General features: G+C 42.5%; 1 protein-coding gene across 2 annotated transcripts in view; it reads left to right on the forward strand.

Annotated features, from left to right (window-relative positions):
• Nucleotides 1-22,534, forward strand: part of bbs9 (Bardet-Biedl syndrome 9) — a 171,393-nt gene that overhangs the window by 28,755 nt on the left and 120,104 nt on the right. For both annotated transcript variants that reach the window (XM_035608693.2, XM_035608694.2), the window contains exons 10-14: nt 2,485-2,666; nt 3,186-3,262; nt 3,348-3,401; nt 3,492-3,594; nt 16,240-16,344. In XM_035608693.2, coding sequence (XP_035464586.1) covers nt 2,485-2,666; nt 3,186-3,262; nt 3,348-3,401; nt 3,492-3,594; nt 16,240-16,344 — 521 coding nt within the window. The remainder of the gene's footprint in view (nt 1-2,484; nt 2,667-3,185; nt 3,263-3,347; nt 3,402-3,491; nt 3,595-16,239; nt 16,345-22,534) is intronic.

Raw genomic sequence — 22,534 nt, forward strand, 5'->3', positions numbered from 1 at the left:
ATCTGATGTTACTATTTACTTCACTGTGAAGACAGATGTGTTTGAGGAAACACTGGAGATAGAAAGAGTAGGAAAAGGTTTGGAAACTAAGGAGAACCACCTTAGTGCTACTTTAAGGGAGAACTAATTATTCCTTTTGTGTTCCTTTTTTGCTGGTTGTTAAAAGTACAAACACACTCATGAAGGCTCACGGCTCATGTCCACCAAGGACTACACATGTAAACGCACGCATACACTCAGTAGGAATGCAATTGTATTTATCAGCCTGTGAAATCCAGTGTGTTACTTTTGACAGGAAATTACCCGACAATGTCTTTCATCTGGCCAATCAGAGCCGAGCAGGGAGGGGTCAGCTGTAGCCAATAATTTGGCCTTTTCCGAACAACTCCAATCAAACCACAATTTTATACAATTACGACGCAAAACAAAAACACGGCTGACAAATGATGTGGTTTCTGTGTGTGTGTGTGTTTGTGTTTGTGTGTGTGTGTGTGTGTGTGTGTGTGTGTGTGTGTGTGTGTGTGTGTGTGTGTGTGTGTGTGTGTGTGTGTGTGTGTGTGTGTGTGTGTGTGTGTGTGTGTGTGTGTGTGTGTGCTGTAGATGCAGGAGATAGTGCGTGTCTGAATAGCTGCTTGGTTTAGTTTGAGGCTGTGTTGTTTTAGAGCACTTGATAGTAATCATCTTGTTCAGCGCTATGTCAGCACACTGCACAGAGTGTGGGAGAGGAACACACACACACATACACACACACACACACACCGATATACACTAAACAAACACACACAATGGCTCCGGGAGCTTTCGGTGGCTGTTTGTCATTAACAACAGTTTCCCCATGAGTGTTTGCGTTGTTCTTTTGAAGGCAATATTGAATTTTTAATTATGCAAACTCACAATTAAATGGTCCGTCTGTCTGTGGCTGTCCTCATCAGCTGCAGGTTGCAAAAATTAGACCCAGTCGGGAAAAAAAAAAACAGCTGTCGAAGATGAGAACCAGAGGTGCATTAATTAGTATTACCAACAATAATAAGAAACATCAGAAAGGATAAGTGGTGATTCAGTGGATAAAAGGAAGCAACTCGATGCACCAACAATAAAAAAGCATCAGACGGGCAATGCACAACCTGCGTTAGAACTGTATATATTATATGCCAGATAGGCAATGCTAACTTTTTAATATTGTTATAATGCTATTTCATAATGCGGTCATTCATACCACTTGATGACTAATGATTGGTTAATCCAGATAAGATGTAAATTGCCCCTCTAATCTAAATCAATACATTATTACACAACATGGTGAAATTATCTGACTTCATAGTGATGTCATGATGACATCATTCCAACCATAGGATCATGATCATCTATATAAGCCTCAGGTCGTGTTTATACTGTAGTTCTATAGAATGCTGTGATACCTGTAAAAATTCATTTTTTGAAGCATGACGTCATACGATGGGGAATAATTTTCTGATCAATATAATCTTGAGATTGTCAGTTTTTTTGCGGTGATACCTTGTAAATGTGTGTTTCAGACCATATTTGTCTGACCTTTTGACCAATCGACTCCAGAAGTTATATGTAAAGTAATAAATCTGTCCATACATGCTTGAGTTACTTTGTACACACACAAACACACACACACGGCAGAAAACAATACCCTGCTTCCAAGGGTATTTAACATGGAGTCGCAGTTGAAAAGAGCAGCAAGTCTTCTTTTTTTTCTCCATTTCACAGTTCACAATTTCCTTCCATGTCTCAGACACTGGATACATGTCATTTTTGTCTTTTCTAAGTTGTAACAATTATTATTTTATGCCTGGTAACTTGATTCTGTTTCATTTTTTAAAGTTTTAGCTTTTTGAGGAGCCTACTGGCCTCAACATTGTATTTAAACTAAGCATAAATTGCTATAATAGCTGTAATATTCTGCAGTGCTTAGTGTCATGTACAGCATGTCATAGCTACAGTTAACATATCCGACAGCAGCGGCTGTTTCCTCTTGTCTATTTGTCTGTTCCTATTTATGATCAACACTTTAGTGGGAACTCATTTTCTGAGAGGGTTGGGAGGGAAATGTGTGTGTCTGTGTGTTTTAGTGAGTGAGAGCTGTCGTCATGAATATGTGTGTGTGTGTGTGTGTGTGTGAGTGACTGAGTGTGTGATTCCGCAGCAGTTAAAGTGAAAGTTTTATGCCCCCTCAGACGCCCTCCTGTGCAGGTGTGGAGTCGGCTGCTGCTCTAGACCTGATCCCCGTGTGTGTTTGTGTGTGTGTTACCGCCTCATTGGTCTAGAATAGCAACACATCTGCAACCAGTTAATACGCACACATACACTCCGTTAAAATACATGACTGCATCATTCAGTACTTCCTCGTCCTCTCCCTCTTTCCAACTCGTTTCAAATCACAAACCTATTCTGAACTTTGCATTTTTTTTTCTCTCGAAGCATTAAACAAACCCTCTCCTCTTCTCTCCTCTCCAGCGAGTTAAAGGGAGTTGTGGTCAGTCTTAGTTCAGACGGTCACCTCCTGTGCTCGTACATGGGCACAGACCCCTCCTTTTTCACCACGCCCAAGGTGGATGCCAGGGAGGCCGACTATGAGCAGGTGGACGCCGAGATGAAGAAGCTGCAGAAGTTCATCCGAGAGGCCACAAGGACTCAGGGTAGGTGACTGCAGAGAGCCTAAACAGGGAATCTGTAAAAACTGATGAGAACTCTGCATAACAACCATGTTACAAGATTTTTAAGACGCAACCACTGGGGGCACCACAGTACCTCAAATTCCCACCAGTTTAAGAACGTAGATCAATCCCTTTAATGTTTCACAGTTTAAACACTTGTAAAACTTTATATTGAGTAACTCTAATTGTGCGTTCATGCCAAACGGAAAGTAAATTTTTCAGGCAATGACTTTACATACAAAGACAATGCAAAGATGCAACTTTAGCGTCACACGTGACACACTCTTTCTTTGCTTTTACCTTAATCTTTCTTTACATCTTCAAAATAAATTCAAAAGTAATTTTTATAATTCGAGACAAGCGGGTTATCTTCACTCTTGTGTTCATGAAACGAAACATGGCCAAATGTGGTACATGTATGTTGTCATGTCCACATGATTTTTCATTACATGCAATTCATATTGTTTAATACTTTTTCCTTTTGTTCATTTGTTATTTCAGACATCCTCCGTAAGCCTGACGCTGAGGAGGAGCTGACGGTTAAAGCTTCTGTGTCCTCCAGCGTGGACAGCCCCTCGGTAAACGCACAAAGACACACACTTTTTCTACCACAAGAACACGCACGTAGACGCAGTAGATTCATCACTCTTTTTTTGTCTACAGCAAGCCCTGATCCAAGATGTCGATGGTCTGCCCATCCCTTCAGTGACCATTCAGGTGAGCTGCTGATGACACCACGCTACTCGTCTGATACTGAATGCTCTTGCGTCCTCTCCTCGTCTCACCTCCTCGTTGTTCGCTCCCCAGGTGAAGGTGAAGGCCAGTTGTGTTGTGCAGTCCTCTAAGCTGACCGTCGGCGTTCAGCCTCCTCTGGCCGTCACTCAGGACCAGTTTGTCCTCGAGCCAATGGGTCAGTCTGTCACACCTGTCTTTGTTTGTGTGTTTGTTAGTGTGGTTTTGTGTGTGTTTGTTTGAATTTGTGTGACTTTATCCTTTAATTGTTCCCTCTGTTCTATCTGAGTTGAACAAATACCTCACTAGAATAACATAGTACGTGTCCAAGATATTGTATCCATCGCATGGATTGTATACAAAGTTGGACGACATGACGGCTACGTCCACTCAAAATACAAACACCAACAAGTTTGTTGGTCCATGACTCAAACATTACACCCTAATTATGACAAAATTCCACTTGAATAGGATCAAATTATGAAGTGATGACATTCTATATCCAAAAAGTCAAAGGTCAACTTCACTGAGACATCATAATGTTCTGCAATAACCATTATTCAAAACCATAACTGAGGAACAGAAGACGAAATGGACGACTGGTTGGTCGCTGGTAATTTTATGTTTTTGTTGAGGCTTGATTTGAAGAAGCTCCCTCAGGATTACACAAAACATTACAAATCAATACAAATGAAGTAATTTAGAGTTGAGGCATAATGAACATTATCTTTTTTTTTATAGTAACAGAGTACTGAGTGCAATTTATGCAGCCGGTTTTGTGTAAGATCTGTCATCATCTAACGTCCACAATCTCGTTTGTTTTTCGCTGCCTTTCTCTCTCTCTTACACACACACACACCCACACACACAATCATTTTCTCAGCTTTTCCCATGTCCTTCATCACATCCTCCTCCGCAGCCTGAACAGACACACACACTCAGACTGACACCTCTGACTCAGGGAGTCAGAGGTGTGAGTCTGCGTGTGTTTGTTCAGCTCTTATCAGTCCGTCTTCTATGCGTTCTGTCGTCTAGCTGTTGGTGAGGTTCGGTTACCTCGACCAGACGTCAGTGACTTTGATCCAGCTCTCCCAGACACTGCGTACACACAGCCTTACAAACCCCACACACACTGATATCTGCTGTCGGCTCGTTAAAAGAACATCACCCGCCCCATAACACAATGTGAACCATTTGCTTTGAGCTGTCGTACAGATCTGCGTGTTTCCTCTTTACACCACTTGCACAGATGTGCAAGAGTAATTTTACAGTGTGTGTAATGTAAACCAGCTAGGGGAGTCTTTTATCAGAAGATCCTCATAGTACCGTGAGAACAGATTTTTTCATTCTGGGGCACCATTGGGAGGGAAACCTCTAACCCAAGCAGTGTTGGTACCTTGCACTGCCTCTTGGTCCTAACTCTGACTGTGCCGGGTCAACGCTTACAGTTTGTTTTCTATGGTCTGATGGACATGTCTGTCTTCTTTCTCAGCAAGACAACTAAACTATGGGCGTTTCCCTACTGGAAAAGTAGGACGAGGTTCCACCTAAAACCTGAGGTCCTGTTTTTGGGTTCAGTCAGTGAGCTCAGAGTTGTGGTGACTGAAATATATTATCCTCCCACACTAAAAGTGTGCCTCATTTGATGGTGCTGCTGCATTAACACTAAGGGCCCCATCTTACACCCAGAGCAATGTAACAACTTAAATGGCGCTCAGTAGAGCGCATAACCATCCCCTTATGAAAGCACAATTAAATCCTCTAGTTCCAGATTTTTACTCTGATCTCGAGATATATTATAGATATCAGTCCCCTTAATGTGCCTGATTTTTCTGTCATCAAGATCCATGAATTATTTCCTGAGAAAATGATGAAAATGTCCCATCTTTCAAGCAAGTTTTGTGTAAATCAGTTCAGTAGTTTTTGCTTATTCCTGCTGACAAACCAACAAACAAACACACAGGGGTGAAAACAGAACCTCCTTGGCGAAGGTAACAAGTGTGACTCAAATGTCTTTGCAAGATTCATTGTTATTTTCCCATCCAGTTCCCACATTGCAAATGCACTTGCATGAGCACCCATGGGCCTGATGTGTGGTCAGGCACATTGTTGGTGCATTTTTATCTTGAAGCAATGGAAAGCAGTTGCGTGATTAAACAATGAAACACACCATTAGATTACTGATTGACAAACCAGACAATTATCTTCCTCCTGTCAATACAGGAATATACTTTTTTCTGACCTCAGCACAGTTTGTTGGTTGAGATTTTGCTGTCTTAAATTTAAGCCAAATACAAGCATTTTGTCTTATAATTAACAGACTTGTCAACATTAGGGTTTGAATAACACTAGAGGTTTCTTTTTATAAGGTCCAGGTTATAGTAACATGGAGGGTGTCTTCAAAAAGAAAAGAAAAAGATTTTTCTTCTGAAACTGCCCCGTACTTTTTCTGAAACCATCATCCATCACAGAGGAGTTCTTCTCTAAGAGTTTTGACAAGGACCAGTATGGATTGTGAATTTATGATTTCAAGATGTGAGCAGCATTCTCAGGCGAGCGAAACACCATCCGTTTATTCCGAGCGCTGAATCAAACTGACCACTGCTTCCCCATGATTCATGATGCAGAAATCTGATGCGTTTTACCACTTATCTGTAAATACACTGGACATGACCTCTACAACTCTTAATGCAAACATCATGCATTTTTGCACAACACGCAGCATATTTGCTGTAAATTCTTGTTTCAATTCCAGCTTCCATTTCATTTATGACTTTCATTTCATATTTGACATATTTTACGCTGCACGTGTTTTGTATTTATTATTTCTTAGCTTTAATATTTCCACGTCCATGTACTCAGCATGTTCTTATCCTGTGCTCCATCAGTTTTTATAACTGCACTTCTCCACACAAATGCAATATCGCAACTCTAGGTGGAAAACTCTAGTGGAAATCTGCAGAACCATCAATAAGATTTTTTTAATTCAAGTTGTTTAAACTTGTATAGACGCTTAAAAAGCCTGAGAAAACATGTTGGTCTTCAGTTCACCCTTTAACAGGTCTGCAGAAGGCGACCGCTTCATTGTAAATGGTAAACTCCAAATCTTTGGGGCAGGAAACACAATGGCCCTCGACCCCCGGCCTTGACCAATGATCAGCAAGGAGCAGCCGGTCAGAGCAAGAGGAGCTCAGAGATGTAGCTCAGGCTATTATATTTAATTAACACATTTATTTTAGTCAGTCTTGTTATTTTGATATTCCATATTGCTGCAGCATTTAGTGTGTTGTCAGGCTCTTGCTGTATATAACATAACATAAGCATCGGAGGGCGATGCACACCCTGCATGTGCGTTTTATATAGGCTAGTATACACATATTCTTTATACCATATTTTTCATTCCAGAGTCTCATAAGGATATATTTTTTAAAAATACATTAGAGGTGTTGTGCCGTTGCTTCATTGTAGAGCTGTGTGCAGCGCTCTTTCTCTCACAATCACATCGACCGTCTATCAGACTGACCACCATCATTGCCGGGAGAAAATCAAACCTGTGCTGGTGGTCCTTTAAATGATAAATGAATTATATTTACATGGGGCTTTTCTATTCTAATCAACCACCCACAGCTTTTAACAGTACAATTAATGCCTACCCATTCACCCACACATTCATACAGCACTTTTTCTATCCATCTTTCATTCATACACCGACAGTCCCATTGGCCTTCTGGTTCTGGACCCTCTCCCTCTCTCCTGGGCCACAGCTGCAGCCTTAAAGCATCAAACATTTTACTGTTCAGTGATTCAGTATGAACTAGCGCTTTTGCTGTGCAGGCTGCCCCCTGTTGTCAGCAGGGCGCCGCCATGACAGATCAGCTCCAAAAAGTTAATCATCTGGAGATGCCCTCCCAGGTAATATTCCCACCAAGTCTGGTGAAAATCTGCATTTTTGAATTATTTTGTACACACACACACAGGTTGTTAAAATTATAGTTATATATAGAATAATTATAAAATGGGTAGCTCAAATCAAGCGATCTGATTCATAGCCGTGATATAATGAGCGTATATAATGGCTATGACGTTAAATCAGTTTGCGCCGTTCCGTATCCGTATCACTCCATGGTTGGCAGATACGGGTGAATTGTTGTCGTTCTCGGAGCGAGCGAGGGAGGCGACGGAGTTGAGGAAACTTTCGAGGGCTCAAAGCACACGGCGAGGTTGAATGTTTGTTGTTTTGGCGTGGGCTACGGCGCCCACAGTATCCTGTGAACTGTTCCAATTTAAATTGCCGGCGAATCCAGCTTCAGTCTCGTAGCCTTCTTCCTTGGGAACGCTACAGTGTGTTGTATAACATCGCTATTGCTTCCAAGGATGTCTGCTTTGGCCTAGTGGTCAACATGTTTACCATGTATACTCTCACCACAACGTCCTTGCTTTGAAAAATAAACTTGGAACAGCAACCAATACCATTTCCAACTTTGAAATATTGGTGTTTATGTGATACCACTAGTTTCTACTGTGGTATTAAATGAACATTGCTGATCAGTATCTCTTCTAGCTATTTAGCGCACGAGCGCAGTAACATACTGTACATTACATGCCTGGAGGTCACAAATGACTTGTTTCGTATGTGTAACTGCCCAACTCATTAATTAACGCCAACTGTAAGCTGAAGAAAAACTTGATGTTGGAAGTATGTTTCATGAGCCAGTGATAGCTTCCATGTCTGAAGAGAGAATGAAAAGCAAACAAACAGAATCTCAAAACTCAATCAAAAGTCGAGTGATTGAAGGAGACGCCGAAAAAAGGATGGAAGGGGGGGAAAAAAAGTTTTGGGATTTGTGTGCGGTTTGGTTTTTCTTCTCTGCAGTAGCTCTCAGCAATTCACTGTTTATGTAGGAGATCAGAGGCTGTGAGTCACCGCTCCGTCACGTTTACACCACTGAAGAGGTGCTTTGTTTACACGAGTTTAGGTAGCGGTCAAAAGGGTCGGATTCAGAAGCCTCTCATAAGCAGACACACACACACACACACACACACACCGGCAGACGTTACCGAGATACACACCCAAGTCATATAAATACTTACACATTCACATCCATGGACACATAGTACCTAAAACCCATGCACGTGTCTCCAACCTACTGTTTAAATAAAGACGCACACACACTCGATGTAGAAAGTAGCTGCATGTGTGTTTATGTCACGCTCTTTTGTCTTCCTGCACACAGAAATCTGGCACTGCCTTTCACAAGTCAATCAACAGCTCACTGCTGCGAAACACGAGCGCGACAACACACCCACCTTCTGTCTGACGCTGTCTCTCTCCTCTCCCACCTCAGTGACCCCTCACTGGCCTGCTTTGGCCCAGAATTAGCCTGGCTCATCTCTAAGCAGCAGGACACCGTGGCGGAACCTAGTGGCCATTTGGCACCAAACCGAGTGTCTGACATCCGCAACAGGCCTGTAAAATTTGGGGGGGGAATAGATTAATGGAGGCCAATGAAGTTTTAATGAATAGCGGGATTTGGCTGACAGGAGCTGGATCCCACTTTCACACAGTCACAAGTTTACTTTATGATTTGGTCCAGAGAATGTGCAGCCCAGGTTATGGATTGCAGGGGAAGTGGCCGGGCCGCAGTTGGTATAATGCCTGGTGTACGGAATATAGGGCGATGTAAACCATGCAGACTATCACTGATTAAAATACAAAGCAATAACGAATGACTTCCACTGCTTTCCACTACTACACCAGAAACAGGATCATCTTTCTGTGCCAGAACCCGACATGAACAAGTTTCAAATTTACCGCCTTTTTAAGGTTGTTGTCAGTTAATTCAAAGAAATAACAACTTTTGAATTAAAATGCATTGTTGATTGACATGATAGACATGAACTGCTCCTGGCAACAGCTGACCGCTCCTTTTTTTTGTTTTTTTAATATTTACATTTATTTACATAGACAAATCTACAACAAACAGGCCAGACAAACAGCATAACAAAAAATACCAATGATTATTAAATTATATATTGTGAATAAATATCCTTTCTTTGTCCACATCATTCAGAATTTGAATAAGTAATTATGATGCATTAGTTAATTATGAAAGAGTTGTTTAATTGACTGTTCTCTCTATATTTTAACACTGATTACCATACAGATGTGATCCGGAACGTCTTTTTAAGCGGGAAAAAAACCCATCTATTATTTGCTGTTGCCACGACCTTGCAGTGGGTCATGTTCGTGAAACTTAGGTTGAGACGTTGCATGTTTTTGCAAAGTGAGTGAGTGTGGTAAACACAATTTCCGGTAAAAGCCGCTTCAATATTAAAATGTGGTCAGTATAAGGGAGGATTCAAGACTGAAGTCACTTCAAGGCCCAACAGTCCACTTAAATTCAATCAATCCGCACCAAATCCCACACACTCATAGATATCAGTCCCCTAGATATGCCTGTTTTTGTTCATCAAGATCCATGAATTATTCCCTGGGAAATTGATGAAAATGTAAAATGCCGCAGTTTTGACCACAGCGACGAGGAATTCCTGAATCAACCGCTTTTGCCGGATCCATGCCAAAAATGAATGGGTTATTTCTTGGCCATTGTCCCATCCTTCCAAATTTCCTGGAAATCTGTCCAGTAGTTTTTGGCGTGTTCCTTCTGACAAACAAAAAAGGGGCGAAAAACAAATCCTCCTTGATGGAGGTAATGATGCTCCCCTCAGACAGTTTCAGGCTAAACTATTGAAATGAAACAGCCCTTTAGTAAGATTATCAGACCAGCTAATAGCGTCATTAAGGAGGGAGACAAAAATGTTCTTCTAATGTGCTGTCAAGCCACGTCTGAAGGCAAAAGTGTTTTCTAGCCGTGCTGAACAGCCTCTTTGATGGAAATGTCATCAGTCATAGGAAGAGAAGGGTAAAAATAGTTGTTGAAATGGGGATAACAGTGCATGATTTTACTCCTGGTAGGAAGTCAGAGTGTTGCACTCGGCTGAACACATGACAAGTGACGGGAGTAGTTGTGGAGAGAGAAGTTCAAACCCTGCACACATTTTCTGCACACTTGCGCCAATCGTTGTTTGAATGTGTCTGGTTTTGAAAAGATTGGAAATTATTAGCTTGGTTCTCTCTCATGAAAACCCTCAGTCTCTCTCTTTTGCTTCTGTTCCTCCTTTAGCCTTTTTAAAAATCCTGATGTCATTTGATGACTCATTCAAACTGTTTTTGCATCATATAATCAAAACAGACGGAAGCAGCAGTGACAAGGTGACGGGTGTTATGGGAAAATGTTGTAAACACTAGAGAAACACTGGCGACACAATACTGTCTGTCATCGCTGTGTCTTCCTGTACACTCGCTCTCTCACTTCCTCTGTCTCACCTGCTTTTTTCCCCCGCACATGGCAACACACCGATACTGTACACACACTTCCACGCACAGATGTAAATACTCAACCAAATACATGTAACAACACACACACTTAACTCTCACTCTCACAACAATCACCTCCCCTGTGTAAGTGGGGGGGGCTTGCTCCTTCTGACTTTTATTGTTATTCCAGTTTTTATTTGTCTCAGATGGCGACTCAATCCCCTGCTCACCACACACTGCCTCCTTTGTTCGGTCTCTCTCTCATGCCATACCCCGATGTCTCTCCGTGTCCCTCCCACATTCACCTCTGCGTCCTTCTCCTTCCATCTTTCAAATTCCCTCTTTCCCCTACCACCTGTCCCTCTCCATCTCTTCTCTCTCGCCATATCGCTCTGCAGCACTCTCCCTCTCCTTCAGCCATGACCAACACATCTGATATTCTTTTATGGAACGTGTCCTCAAACACATTACATCATTTTTTTTTAATCATAACCGAAGCTCTTGTCTCGATTTGGTATCTAAATTAAAAAAAATCTGAAAAGCCCATCCCTAATTATTTCACAAACTACAGTAACTATGGCTTACAACTGTGGTGACATGTGGGCAACCTGAGTGGGGCATCAGCAGCCTCACGTCACAATGATCAACACCACAGACTGTAAATAAAGATGGACGACATGATGATTTCCCAGACGTGGGCGCTGCCATCTGTGGTGTCAATTTCTCATATAATCATGTATTAACATATACTCTGTTTAAATTGTGTTTCTGGTATGTGGGAAACACCATCTTGCTCTGGTCTGCGCGGTAGTGATGGTAGAGCTCAGCTGCAGTATTGAAGATACAACTCACTTCTGTATCAGACATTTTTATCGCCAAGTGAAGATCAGGTTGGTTGTGTTTTCAGGGCAGACCCTAAACAGTGATCCGACCTGACTCTGACCTGCAGAGGTCAAAGGTTAGTGTTTAACACCACAACGATACGTCACCTCAGATTCCCTCGTTTGCCTCTGGACATGACGAGATCTGTGATTTCACACACATGCCTAGCACACACGCGGGTAAAGCGGTGGCAAACCAGGAATGTCTCCGAACAGATTCACCCTCCTGCTTTGTTTTTCTCTCAATGTTTTGCTTTTTTATATTATTTGCACATGGTTAAGACACACAAGCACCCCCCTTCCCATCACCTTGTGTGGTATAGATCCTCATCTCCACCCCTCTTGACCTGTAACCTCCTCCAAACAGTCAGGAGTCGGTTTAACCCGAGCTGTCAGTTGCTGTGACCTGAACCCTGAGGGTAGCTACAGCACTTCACTACACAGACGACCACAATGAGGTTGGATAGAAAAAACTAAACAATTCTCAAGTTAACCTCAAGCCCCCGATTTTGACCAAAATACATTTTTTACTGATTTTATTCCCATTTTGAGCTCGGCACAACCTCAGCTTGAAGAAAGACAAATGTTCCATCTCTCAGTCTTTTGGTGATGCCCTGAAAACAGGGCCAACAAGGCATTAATATATCATGTCAGTGTTTGTAAAGTGTGTTTAGTTGGCCACGTGAACTTAAAAGGGATAAAATGGGGATATAATTTGGACTTCATAATCCTCTGCCCCGAAATGGACGGGAAAAAGAACTTGTACAGTCTGGATGTTCCCTCGACAACAACAATGTTGTCAAGTGGCTATTCATTTTCATCATCTGGGTCCGCACAAAGTAAACAAAGTAGAAATGGTCCCATTCTTCACACTGAGTATATTAATAGCTATAGAGGGGATTTTGGTGCGAGAGTGGCTGAGAGTGATGGAGAGAGAGTGGAAACGGCAGGAGAGAATAGGGCTCCCTCTCTTCTCTTAAGATGAACTAGATGGAGGAGGCTGGGGATGAATAAGGTGCTGAAGCAATGAAACATTAGAAAACAGCAGATGAGGATGAGAAGAAAGTTGAGATGGAGAAAAGTCAAGAGAGAGAGAGAGAGAGTGGAGGGGAAAAATGATGTAAAGAAGGCGAGGTAGTAAAGTGGGGGATTTCAGACTCCCTCGAGGAGTTTGTTTTTGTTGGCAGTGGTGTTAATGGGTTAATGTGACTGAGAACACTGGGACCAGTCTGAACGGTCTCAGTGGGTCGGACCTCCAGGTCACAGGGCCCTACATGTTACCTGGAGCTCACAGGTTCGACAACCCCCCCCCCCCCCCCCCCCCCTGTCCAGATGTGCCTGAACATATGATGAAAAGCTGAAGAGAAAGAGACAGAGATGGATAGAGTGACAGACAGAGAAAGAGAGGGAGGAGGAGGGATTACACAGTGTCTTCCTTGGTTTGTTTGTTGGTCTTAATGGGCCTGGGAACACTTAAAGCACTTAAACCTGTCTGACCAGTTTGACCTCCAGGGCACAGAGGTTAAAAGCCTCCTGATGACTGACAGGACGACGGGGAGGGAGAGGGTGAGGGAAGAGAAGAGGAGGAAGGTGAAATAAAAGGAGGGTCGAGGCTGTAAGGTGAAGCTGGAGAAACGTGTTCGTCCACACGCAAACTGCGTTTTAGGAAAAATGGAAACTGGGAGTGTTTGGCTTCTGGCGTCATGATAAGGAAAAGACTGAAGAGTTTGTGGTGCAATATGGTTATTACACAACAATAACACGACAGATTGCTTTTTAAAATTATTTTAGTGACATTTTAACAGTACAGGAATAACAAAAGAACACTAACTGTTTTTATTTAATGTTAATAACACAGTTTTACCCAGACCATTTGCTGCTTAACTTAATTTATTATTATTATAGGTTTTTTGTTTGTCAGATTTTCTTAATGTTTTTTTTTCTATCATGAGTAAGATTTGGGGTTTTCGTATCTTTAAGCAAGGTTTTTGTTGTATTTGTTGCTGTTTTTCGTTTTTTACTATATAATTGGTAATTACTATTCATTAATATGTAATTATATTAATATATTAATATAATTACAATTTTCTTTTTAAATTCTTTGACATCCTCCCTGACATCAGCTGCTGGTGATCTACTGTCATTCATTGTCAGTGTGTGAACACACTCAACTTTAAATACAGTTGCGAATGAGTTGTAATGGCTGAAATATCTTTGATTGTATTTATTGAATTCATTAATTAACCATTTCCACAATGCAAATCTGCAGTATTCAATTGATATCGGCCCGAAAGATATAGTGTTGGGTTCCACTGGTCATACAGAGGGAAGGAGGGAGAGGATGAAATGAAAGGAAAGAGGAAGAGGAAGGGATGAGTGGTAGAGAGAGGCGAGGATTGTGGGAGAAGAAGAAGAAAGCCCGCAGGTCACGCTGTCAGGGCGTCTGACAGAGGGGGGGTCTCTTGTCTCTCTTTCTCTTTCCTCTCATCCATCTTGCCTCCTCCTGCTCTGTCCATCCTCAAACCGATAGAACTCATCTTCCCCCCTCCCAGTTTGTGTTTGTGTGAGTGAGATCAAGAGGGTCACATCTAATGGTTGTAACCATTAATACATTCACTATATAACACACACAGTCAGAAACTCTCACACACACACACACACACACACACACACACACACACACACACACACACACAAACATACTCGGGGTTCAGTCACCTGTAACAGGCTTAGCTCAGGAACATCATGCCCCATTACACCACCACACCGCCTTGTGTGTGTGTGTATATGTGTGTGTGTGTGTGTGTGTGTGTGTGTGAGTATGTGTGTGTGTGACTGCATGAAGCCATTAGCTGTAATATATCCTTTCCTCTCTGTCTGTATTTGATCCCCGCCTTTTCTCTCCAGCTTGTTTTCTCTCTCTCTCTCACTCTGTCTGTTAGTTTTGGGGGATTTTAAGGGAAGCTACAAGTCATCGCCCCTTTCTCATGCTACATATAATTTCAGTGTGTGTGTGTGTGTGTGTGTGTGCGTGTGTGTGTGTGTGTGTGTGTGTGTGTGTGTGTGTGTGTGTGTGTGTGTGTGTGTGTGTGTGTGTGTGTGTGTGTGTGTGTGTGTGTGTGTGTGTGTGTGTGTGTGTGTGTGTGTGTGTGTGTGTGTGTGTGTGTGTGTGTGTGTGTGTGTGTGTGTGTGTGTGTGCACATTTGGATTTAAGTTAAAGTTCTGGTTAATGTTGTTAATCCTCCGTCCTCACCTTGCCTGGAGATGTTTAGTGTGTGTGTGTGTGTGTGTGTGTGTGTACATTCAGGGTTCTGGTTAGTATTGCTTTTGCTGAATCCTGTCCTGTCCACACCTCAAAAAGGCTGACTCTTCAAGAGTGTGTGTGTGTGTGTGTGTGTGTGTGTGTGTGTGTGTGTGTGTGTGGGTTTCGCTGGCTGCCTTCTCTCCATATCCATCGTTCAATGTTCTTTCTTTAATGAGTGTTGGACTAAAACAGGAACTTCTGTTCTAGAAGAAAGCAAACCTCAGTTAAAATTACATTTGCAATAACACAGATTACTTAAAGGGAAACTCCAGTGATTTAATATTGCACTTACAGTTGTGGGACTCACAAGGGACATATTTTAGATTTAATCAACGCAGCAGAGGTTGACATTTAGTCCCTCGTATGGCTCAAGCTCTTAAAACAGCGAATCCTACACTTAGCACAGACTTTCTTTGAATAATATTAAACCTCAACAATCCACATGGTGACTTCTCTTGAAGCTTTATAGCAGAAGGACCTTACAATCAATATTGAAGGTACTACACAGATATTACTGGACATCACTTAGACTTCATAAAATGGGTCTTTCTGATAATTCATGATCACCGAGTGTTTCTTGGTTAAGTCGTGATATATTTGAAATATTGGTGAATAAGCTAAATTCCACTCCGCCACACCCATCGCAGACAATTCAATGATACCTAATACAACAAATATCATGTTCAATATTTCAAAAGCTGGTCTTATCACGTCTGCAAAATCGGAAGATTGGAATCCACGGCAAATGAACGGATTATTGGAATGATTTTGATTTCATCATATGAACAATGGACACAATGGATAACAGCTGGGGAAAATGCAACTGAGACATGGGAACATAAAATAAAATGTCCATATGGTAATTCATGACTGCACATCTTTAATGTCCATGGTTTGATTTAATTTCATTTTATAATAATGGTTGGTCGTCCTCTGCTGTGAAAATGATCTGTACTGTGTCTGCTGCACTGTTTTGTTACACAAACAAAAGAATAGAAATTTGAATTCCAAAAAAAGAAAATATTAAACCTCAAACCCAGTCCAAAATAAATTGATGAATGTTCTCTGCCAGATTACATTTTGAAAAGGAATCAGAGCGAGAGAATATCTTATACATCAGGTTTTTTGCAGGGCGACAACTCCATCTGACAAAGTTCTCATTTACCTTACTCTTACAGGAGGCAGCAGCCAGACAGGAAGTGACCTGTGGACTCTCTCTTTCAGTGGCGATGTTAACCTTTACCTCTTCTCTCTCTCCAGGTGTTGGTTCCTCCACAGTTGTGGTGTTTTCGGCTTTTCTCAACGGCCGCTATCCCCCAGCCGACCTCACTGGAGACATCACCGTGTCCTTCAGCTCGCCAACAGGTAGAAATGCCCACACGACACATTTCATGCTTTGGTTCTGATTGAAATCAGAATGTGGCTGATTGAAGGTTTTGTCTCATCTGCACATGTTGCAACTATTACCTGAGCTCTGTCGGGAAGAGGAACCGATTCGTACGGACACACAGACATCCGCGGTATGATGCGAGTGCATCGGTCGAGCAGCTGCAAATCGAATTGAGATGCATTGGCTATTAAATGTTTTCATCGGTAAAATCTGATCCATTAGACTAATAGTATTTCCTTCATTTGTTTTGAAATGTGACTGACGCAATAATTTGATATTTTGATACTTTTATTCCTCCTAAATTGGACCTACGTTACATTAGAAAACATGACGGTGGCTCAGCTGAGTGCAAATAGAAAGTTTGGGATCACTACGGGCTTCACAAAAGAGTCGGGAACATTGACACGTCTGGTGCAGTTTGCAAAATGTGCCGCGCTGCTGTTAAGGACACCGGCAGTAGAACTAAGCTCATAACTCACCTGAAGACGACGCGGTGCGACCGTGGAGGCGACCGTGGAGGCGACTGTCAGTTCACCGTCTTCCCCCTGCCTCAGGTTCGGATTCACAGCTTCCACCCCCAAGACGAGAGGTGACGGTGAGCAGAGTATTGCAAGTTGTTTCCACGCCCCGCTGTCTGACTGCTCCAGTCCATGAAAGACAATACCTGACGCTGTAACCTTCTTTATTTGTAAAGATATCCAGTCTTACATTGTTACAGAGAACGAAGGCTTCAAACCCCTTCGCCACGTTTTAATAATATAATATCAAAATTGGTTTGTGCTACTCGCTGCTGAGTTATCTTACCTGCTGCTGGGTGTTGAGCATAGTTGTTCATATTACACCTTATACTTCTTCTTAATCTTGAGCGTCCTTAATTCTGTGAGCAGGTGTATTCAAAGTGAAAAGTCTTAATTTTAGATGATTAATAAATAATCAAACTCATTGATTTGCATCATACCTTTGCATCGTCCAATTACATTGTATCACATCGAATTGCACTGTGTTGAATCGCATCGTGTTGAATCACATTGCTTCAAATCGCAACGCATTGTGATCGAGTCGTGAATCACATCAGTAGTTGCTGCATATGTATGTTTAATGCATCTGATCGTTAACAGTGTATGGAGATGCGTATCGTATCGGCCTCACACCAGAGATTCCCAACCATACTCTGGCCCTTCGATTTATCATAAAAGTGCTATGACATATGATGTTGTGTACAGACAGTAATGGTTTTAAATGTAAAAACATTTAACATTAGTGTAAAGTGATTTGAGGATGGTCTGAACTGTTAACATCTCCTCCAGTGTGTACATCTACTGTAACCGTGCTGAACACCAGCTGCTAACAGAGCGCTGACTTGACGTAATGACATCTGGGCTCTTTCCAAACAAACCCAGTTCATCCCCCTGCTCTCTCCAGGCATCTGTTTCCCGGCCCTGCAATATTTCTGGAAGATGTTACTTTCCCTTGAAAACCAACAAAACCACTCTTTATTTCAAATGTCACTGGCTTCCTTTAAAAAAATAAAAATAAAATGATTTCAGCATTCGTTTAAAAAAGCACCTTGTGAAAAAAAGAAGAGAAAATCCATGTTTTCATGCTATTGTTTCCTTTGGATTACATTTGCTTTGGCAGGCCCCTGTTGGTGGAACAGTTTCCCCTCTGCAGAAGCACTTTTAATGTGAAATGTCTGGAAATGTTGGTTAGTGTTTCTTTTTTTTGTTTTGTTAAACTTTATTGTGATGCTAAAAATAACTGAAAATATGGAGTCTGGAGTTTTTCAATGAGCCCTGGAAGCTAAGCAGCTGGGGGAGAGTACGTAGCGGGTCAAAGTCATGTTTTGGACTGAACCTGTTAGATTGGAGGTAGAGTTGGAAGATGTTTATTATCGGTTGGAGGAAGAAGAGGCATGGCGGGATGGAGGAGGCGAGTTATGCTCAGTCGTGAGTAGAAAAAGACCAAAAAAATGTACGGGAGCTTGGGTGGAGAGAAAAGAAAGGAGGTATTTTAGATTGAAAAGAGAAGGGCAGGAAGTAGACATATGCCAGGGTGAATATGAGAGTGGAGGGAAATGGGGAGAACATGTTTTCATAAGGTGTGGACCTGAAGACGTAAAGGGAGGCCAAACAGTATAAAGTAATCTGGTGGTTTGCATGACCGGCAGTCTGCGTTTCTGTTAATCCAATGTTGCTCAAGTCATGTCAGGGCTCTGCAGGATGGTCAAGCCCCAAGAGTGGGACTTGACTTGCAGGCCACACTGGAGAAAGTATTTCTTTATGGACCTGGCATTGTGAGCAAACAGGAAAGTGTGGCTCCGGAGGTAGAGCAGTGCAATTTGAAGGTTCCTGGTTCGATCCCGGCCTCATCGAGTGCTGAAATGTCCTTAAACAGGATACTACCAGCGACTCAATAAGGGCGGGACGCTCTGGTGGCGAAAATAGTATGTCCTCCATATCAGACCTTCTACGAAGGCCACTCGTTTTCATTTCAAAACCAAAACGATCCAGATGACGTGTCGGTGTAAACAGGAAGCTGATTGTCTTCTCTGCAGTCAGTTGCTTAGTTTTAGAAATGAGTCTGAACGAGGAACAGCGATGGTGAAAAATATGACGAGGGTTTTCTTTTACTTGGACCGAGGACGAGGTGGATATGTTACTGACAGCAAGAGTTCACCACGTTCTGTATTCTTTATCTGGTTGGCGAGTCGCGACTGATAAGGACCAATCGGGAGGTGAACGCGGGTGATTGCGTCATCATTTCCAGACTTCTCCGTTTGAGGTGCTCAAGGACCCTGGAGCAGTGTGGACGGCAGGCGTAAACTTGGCAGCAGTGGTGCGTTTCGAAAATGAAATGCAGTAGTGTGGATGTAGCCTGACTCTTCCGAAGGATGCGGCCCCTTGAAGGCCGAACCGAAACAAACAGTTGGGTCTTCAGATGTGAGAGGGACTGGTCTTTGGAGGAGCTCCTGCTGTAGAGCTTGTAGATCTACGAAAGGCCACACCTGTATATATACACAGCAATAGACCAGCAACACAGACGCTGCAGAGTGGTCATCTTGAGAGCTTGTGTGCATATGAGTGCGTGTGGCTGTAACTCTGTGGTTGTGTGTAATCCTACAGCGCTAATCTCCATTAATGCCTCGTCCCCTCTCATCCTCTAAATGCTCTCCCGGTATGGGAGGAATGCATCACTTTGTCTCTATCTCTTTCTTTGTCGCTCCTCTCCCGCCCAGGGGTGACGATTACGCCTCAACCGCCACCCGCCCCGCACAGCACCATCCCACCCTGTGGCCGCTGAGTCCATCTTTAAGCCCTACAAAGGCTCTGACATTTAAGAAGACTTCTGACTCCTAAAGCCCTTCAAAGGAGGCTCGCTGCCCGCTGTAGTCGCTACAATCTAGAAAGAATTTCATTAGTGGCCTCTGTGATTTTTCCCAACGCCCCGACAATAGGGTTTTGCACAAACACACTTCAGAGGGATCAAGTGGTCAAGTTGGCATTTACAGTACATTGTTACCTCATCCACAATGGGAATTCTCAACCAAGCAGTCAAAGATAAGTTATGACTGTGCGGTAAATTTCCGAAAAACACGGCCAGCCATGATTCATTGGTTGTTAAGCCAATTCGTGTGTAAGCCTTGGGAGCAAGTTGGCAGCCTTTATTGTTTTTTCCTGCCAGAGTGACCGGCATCTCCATATGCCGATGTCTCCGGGAGGCTGCGGTGTTTCCCGAGGTCCTTCTTCGCTTAACTGCCTGGTCTGAAACCCATTTGAAAGGAACTGTCTGTGGGGCACCCGATGTTGTTGGTGTTGCTAACTATCTCTGCCAAGCAAATCATGTCCTCGGCCCAGTTTGTTAGTGTTCACTCAATAACAAAAAAAACGTAGGAACAGATCTGGTGGAAAGTTGGGCCACTGGCCAAGGAACAAGTCAGAATTTTATTTTTAACATTTTTGTTGTTATATATGTTTTCTCATGAGCTGCTGCACTTACTTGAATGGATTTGAAACTCAAAATGTATTTGTTTTAACTTTTTGTGTATTTTTAACGCAGATCTGTGAGCAAATCCACATGGGAATTTGTCTCACCATTTTCTGTTATTAACATAGAAAATCACCGAACACAAATTTGAGAAATGTCGTTTTATATTTTTTAATATTCATTCAGAATTTAATACGTTGTGCATCGACTAGTTAATTGTAGATGTCTTTAAGTTCTCTGGTTTGTTGATCAGAGTGTTAGAGTTCTGTCTCCAGGTGAATTTCCACGATCTGTCCTTGAGAAGCGGTTCAGGAAAAGCAGTCGTACAGATATTTTGAAAGACATTTAATTCTAAAAACAAAGTAGTTGTTGCCCTTTTGTTGTTCTGTTGACTTTACCAAACCTTCTCAACTTTGTCACTTATGATTCATATGATTAAAGCTTAAAGACTAACCCGGTGTTACCTAACCCTTTTCGCTGCATCAACTAATGGATCCAGAATTTCACTGGTTCCAGCCAGTCTCATTTCTCAGCCGATATAGGAGATTTCAGAACGGGAAAGACTGATTGAACACTGGCTGGACGCCGGCCAAGATCGGCTACCGTCGCCTTCCTTGTCTTTTTTTTTTTTCTTTCCCTCCCTTCCATTATTGTGTTGGTTTTGCCATTTGACTTTTTGGCGCGTCTCCCCGCAAATTTTGCTTTGTATTTTTCTTTTCTCTGGCTCTGCACAGTGGTAAGAGCAGATGCTGAGGAAGTAAAGAACAGAAAGCATTGTAGGATTAGATAATGCTGCTAAATATGAGTGTATTTTGAGAGAGGGGGATCAGCAAGTAATGTGATACTTTAGATTGTTTTATTAGGTTTATATATTGCACTAATCAGGCATAAAAAATTCAGTAATCTAGGTTGTTAACTTACACTTACATGATATTTAACCAAAAGGCAGAATTATGACAGGAAAGGAGAGACGGCAGTAAGGAGGCATGACTTTCATCAGGTTTAATAACTCGTGAACTGTCTGACTCAGCACCTCCGTGCCTTTTCATTGGCCTGCAACCTGCCATCTGCTTCTCATTCACCTTTCGCAGGAAATCCTCTTCGACCAATCAAATCAGAGCCTAATCTGCCAGACCTCTACTGCTGCGGCCTAAAAGGTTAGGGAAGCAGGGGGCCGACTGTTTAAATCCCGCAGCAGCTGGGAAAATCTGGCAGCGAGGAGCAGGATGAGGGATGGTCTCGCTAAATTAAATAAAGAAAAGAAAACTTTGAACTTTTATTTCTATAGTTCAGTGTTACTTTTCTGTCCAATGTAAACGTTGATGCTTTGTTTGGCGGACTAACAATCCGCCAACTAAATTGTTACCTTCCACATGAACGTATTGTAAAACAGAATATACATCAAAAAATGTATAAAAAGTATTTTCAGAATCACTGCGACAAGCTGCGGCTGACACAGTATAATCATGACCAGCGGTGAATGTAAAACTGTCAGTGGCAGTTCCACCTCTTCGTCAGAAATCCCTGCTCTCACCTTTCGCCATTGCTGTCACTCGTAACCAGCTGCAAAAAGACAATCTTCTTCCTGTCTACCCCGGCCCGCTCATGACCAGCGCATGTATTTTCAGGTGTGTTTGTATGGACGGAGATTATTTCTGATAGAGCTCGTTTTCCTTTTTGAAACGCCATCTTCAAACAAGACAGGGTGCCTGGACCCCAGTGACCTCACCTCCGCTCCTGCAGTGGCTCGTCGCCTGATCCTCGTCACTTAATGATGCACTGCACAGTTTGCCGAGATCATTCATGTCAACACTGGAAACAGACAGCAGCAAGGCAAAAACACTGCAGCATTTGTCGTCCATCATGGCCTCAACAGTGTTGGTTTCCTTTCTCCTCCTCCTCCTCCTCTCTTGTTCTCCCCCGCTCTTAACATTTGCCGTCTGACCGGTTTGTTTTAGATAAGAGCCGCCTTCTTGACTTTCAGACGCCCTTCAGTAAGACAAATGACACCTACTAAACACTAGCCTGCTCCAGAAACCACCAAGGTCAATGTAGAATTTACCATATTCTCAATTCCATATCGAGAATCATCTCGGTCCACTTGTTCCTGTGCATTCCTGGTGTCGGTACAGGTTTATCAGCCGGGATCTCTTAAAAAATAGATTCATTTTCAAATTTAAC

Source organism: Scophthalmus maximus, chromosome 10, assembly GCF_022379125.1.
Source record: "Scophthalmus maximus strain ysfricsl-2021 chromosome 10, ASM2237912v1, whole genome shotgun sequence".
In the NCBI taxonomy this organism is placed as follows: Eukaryota; Metazoa; Chordata; class Actinopteri; order Pleuronectiformes; family Scophthalmidae; genus Scophthalmus; species Scophthalmus maximus.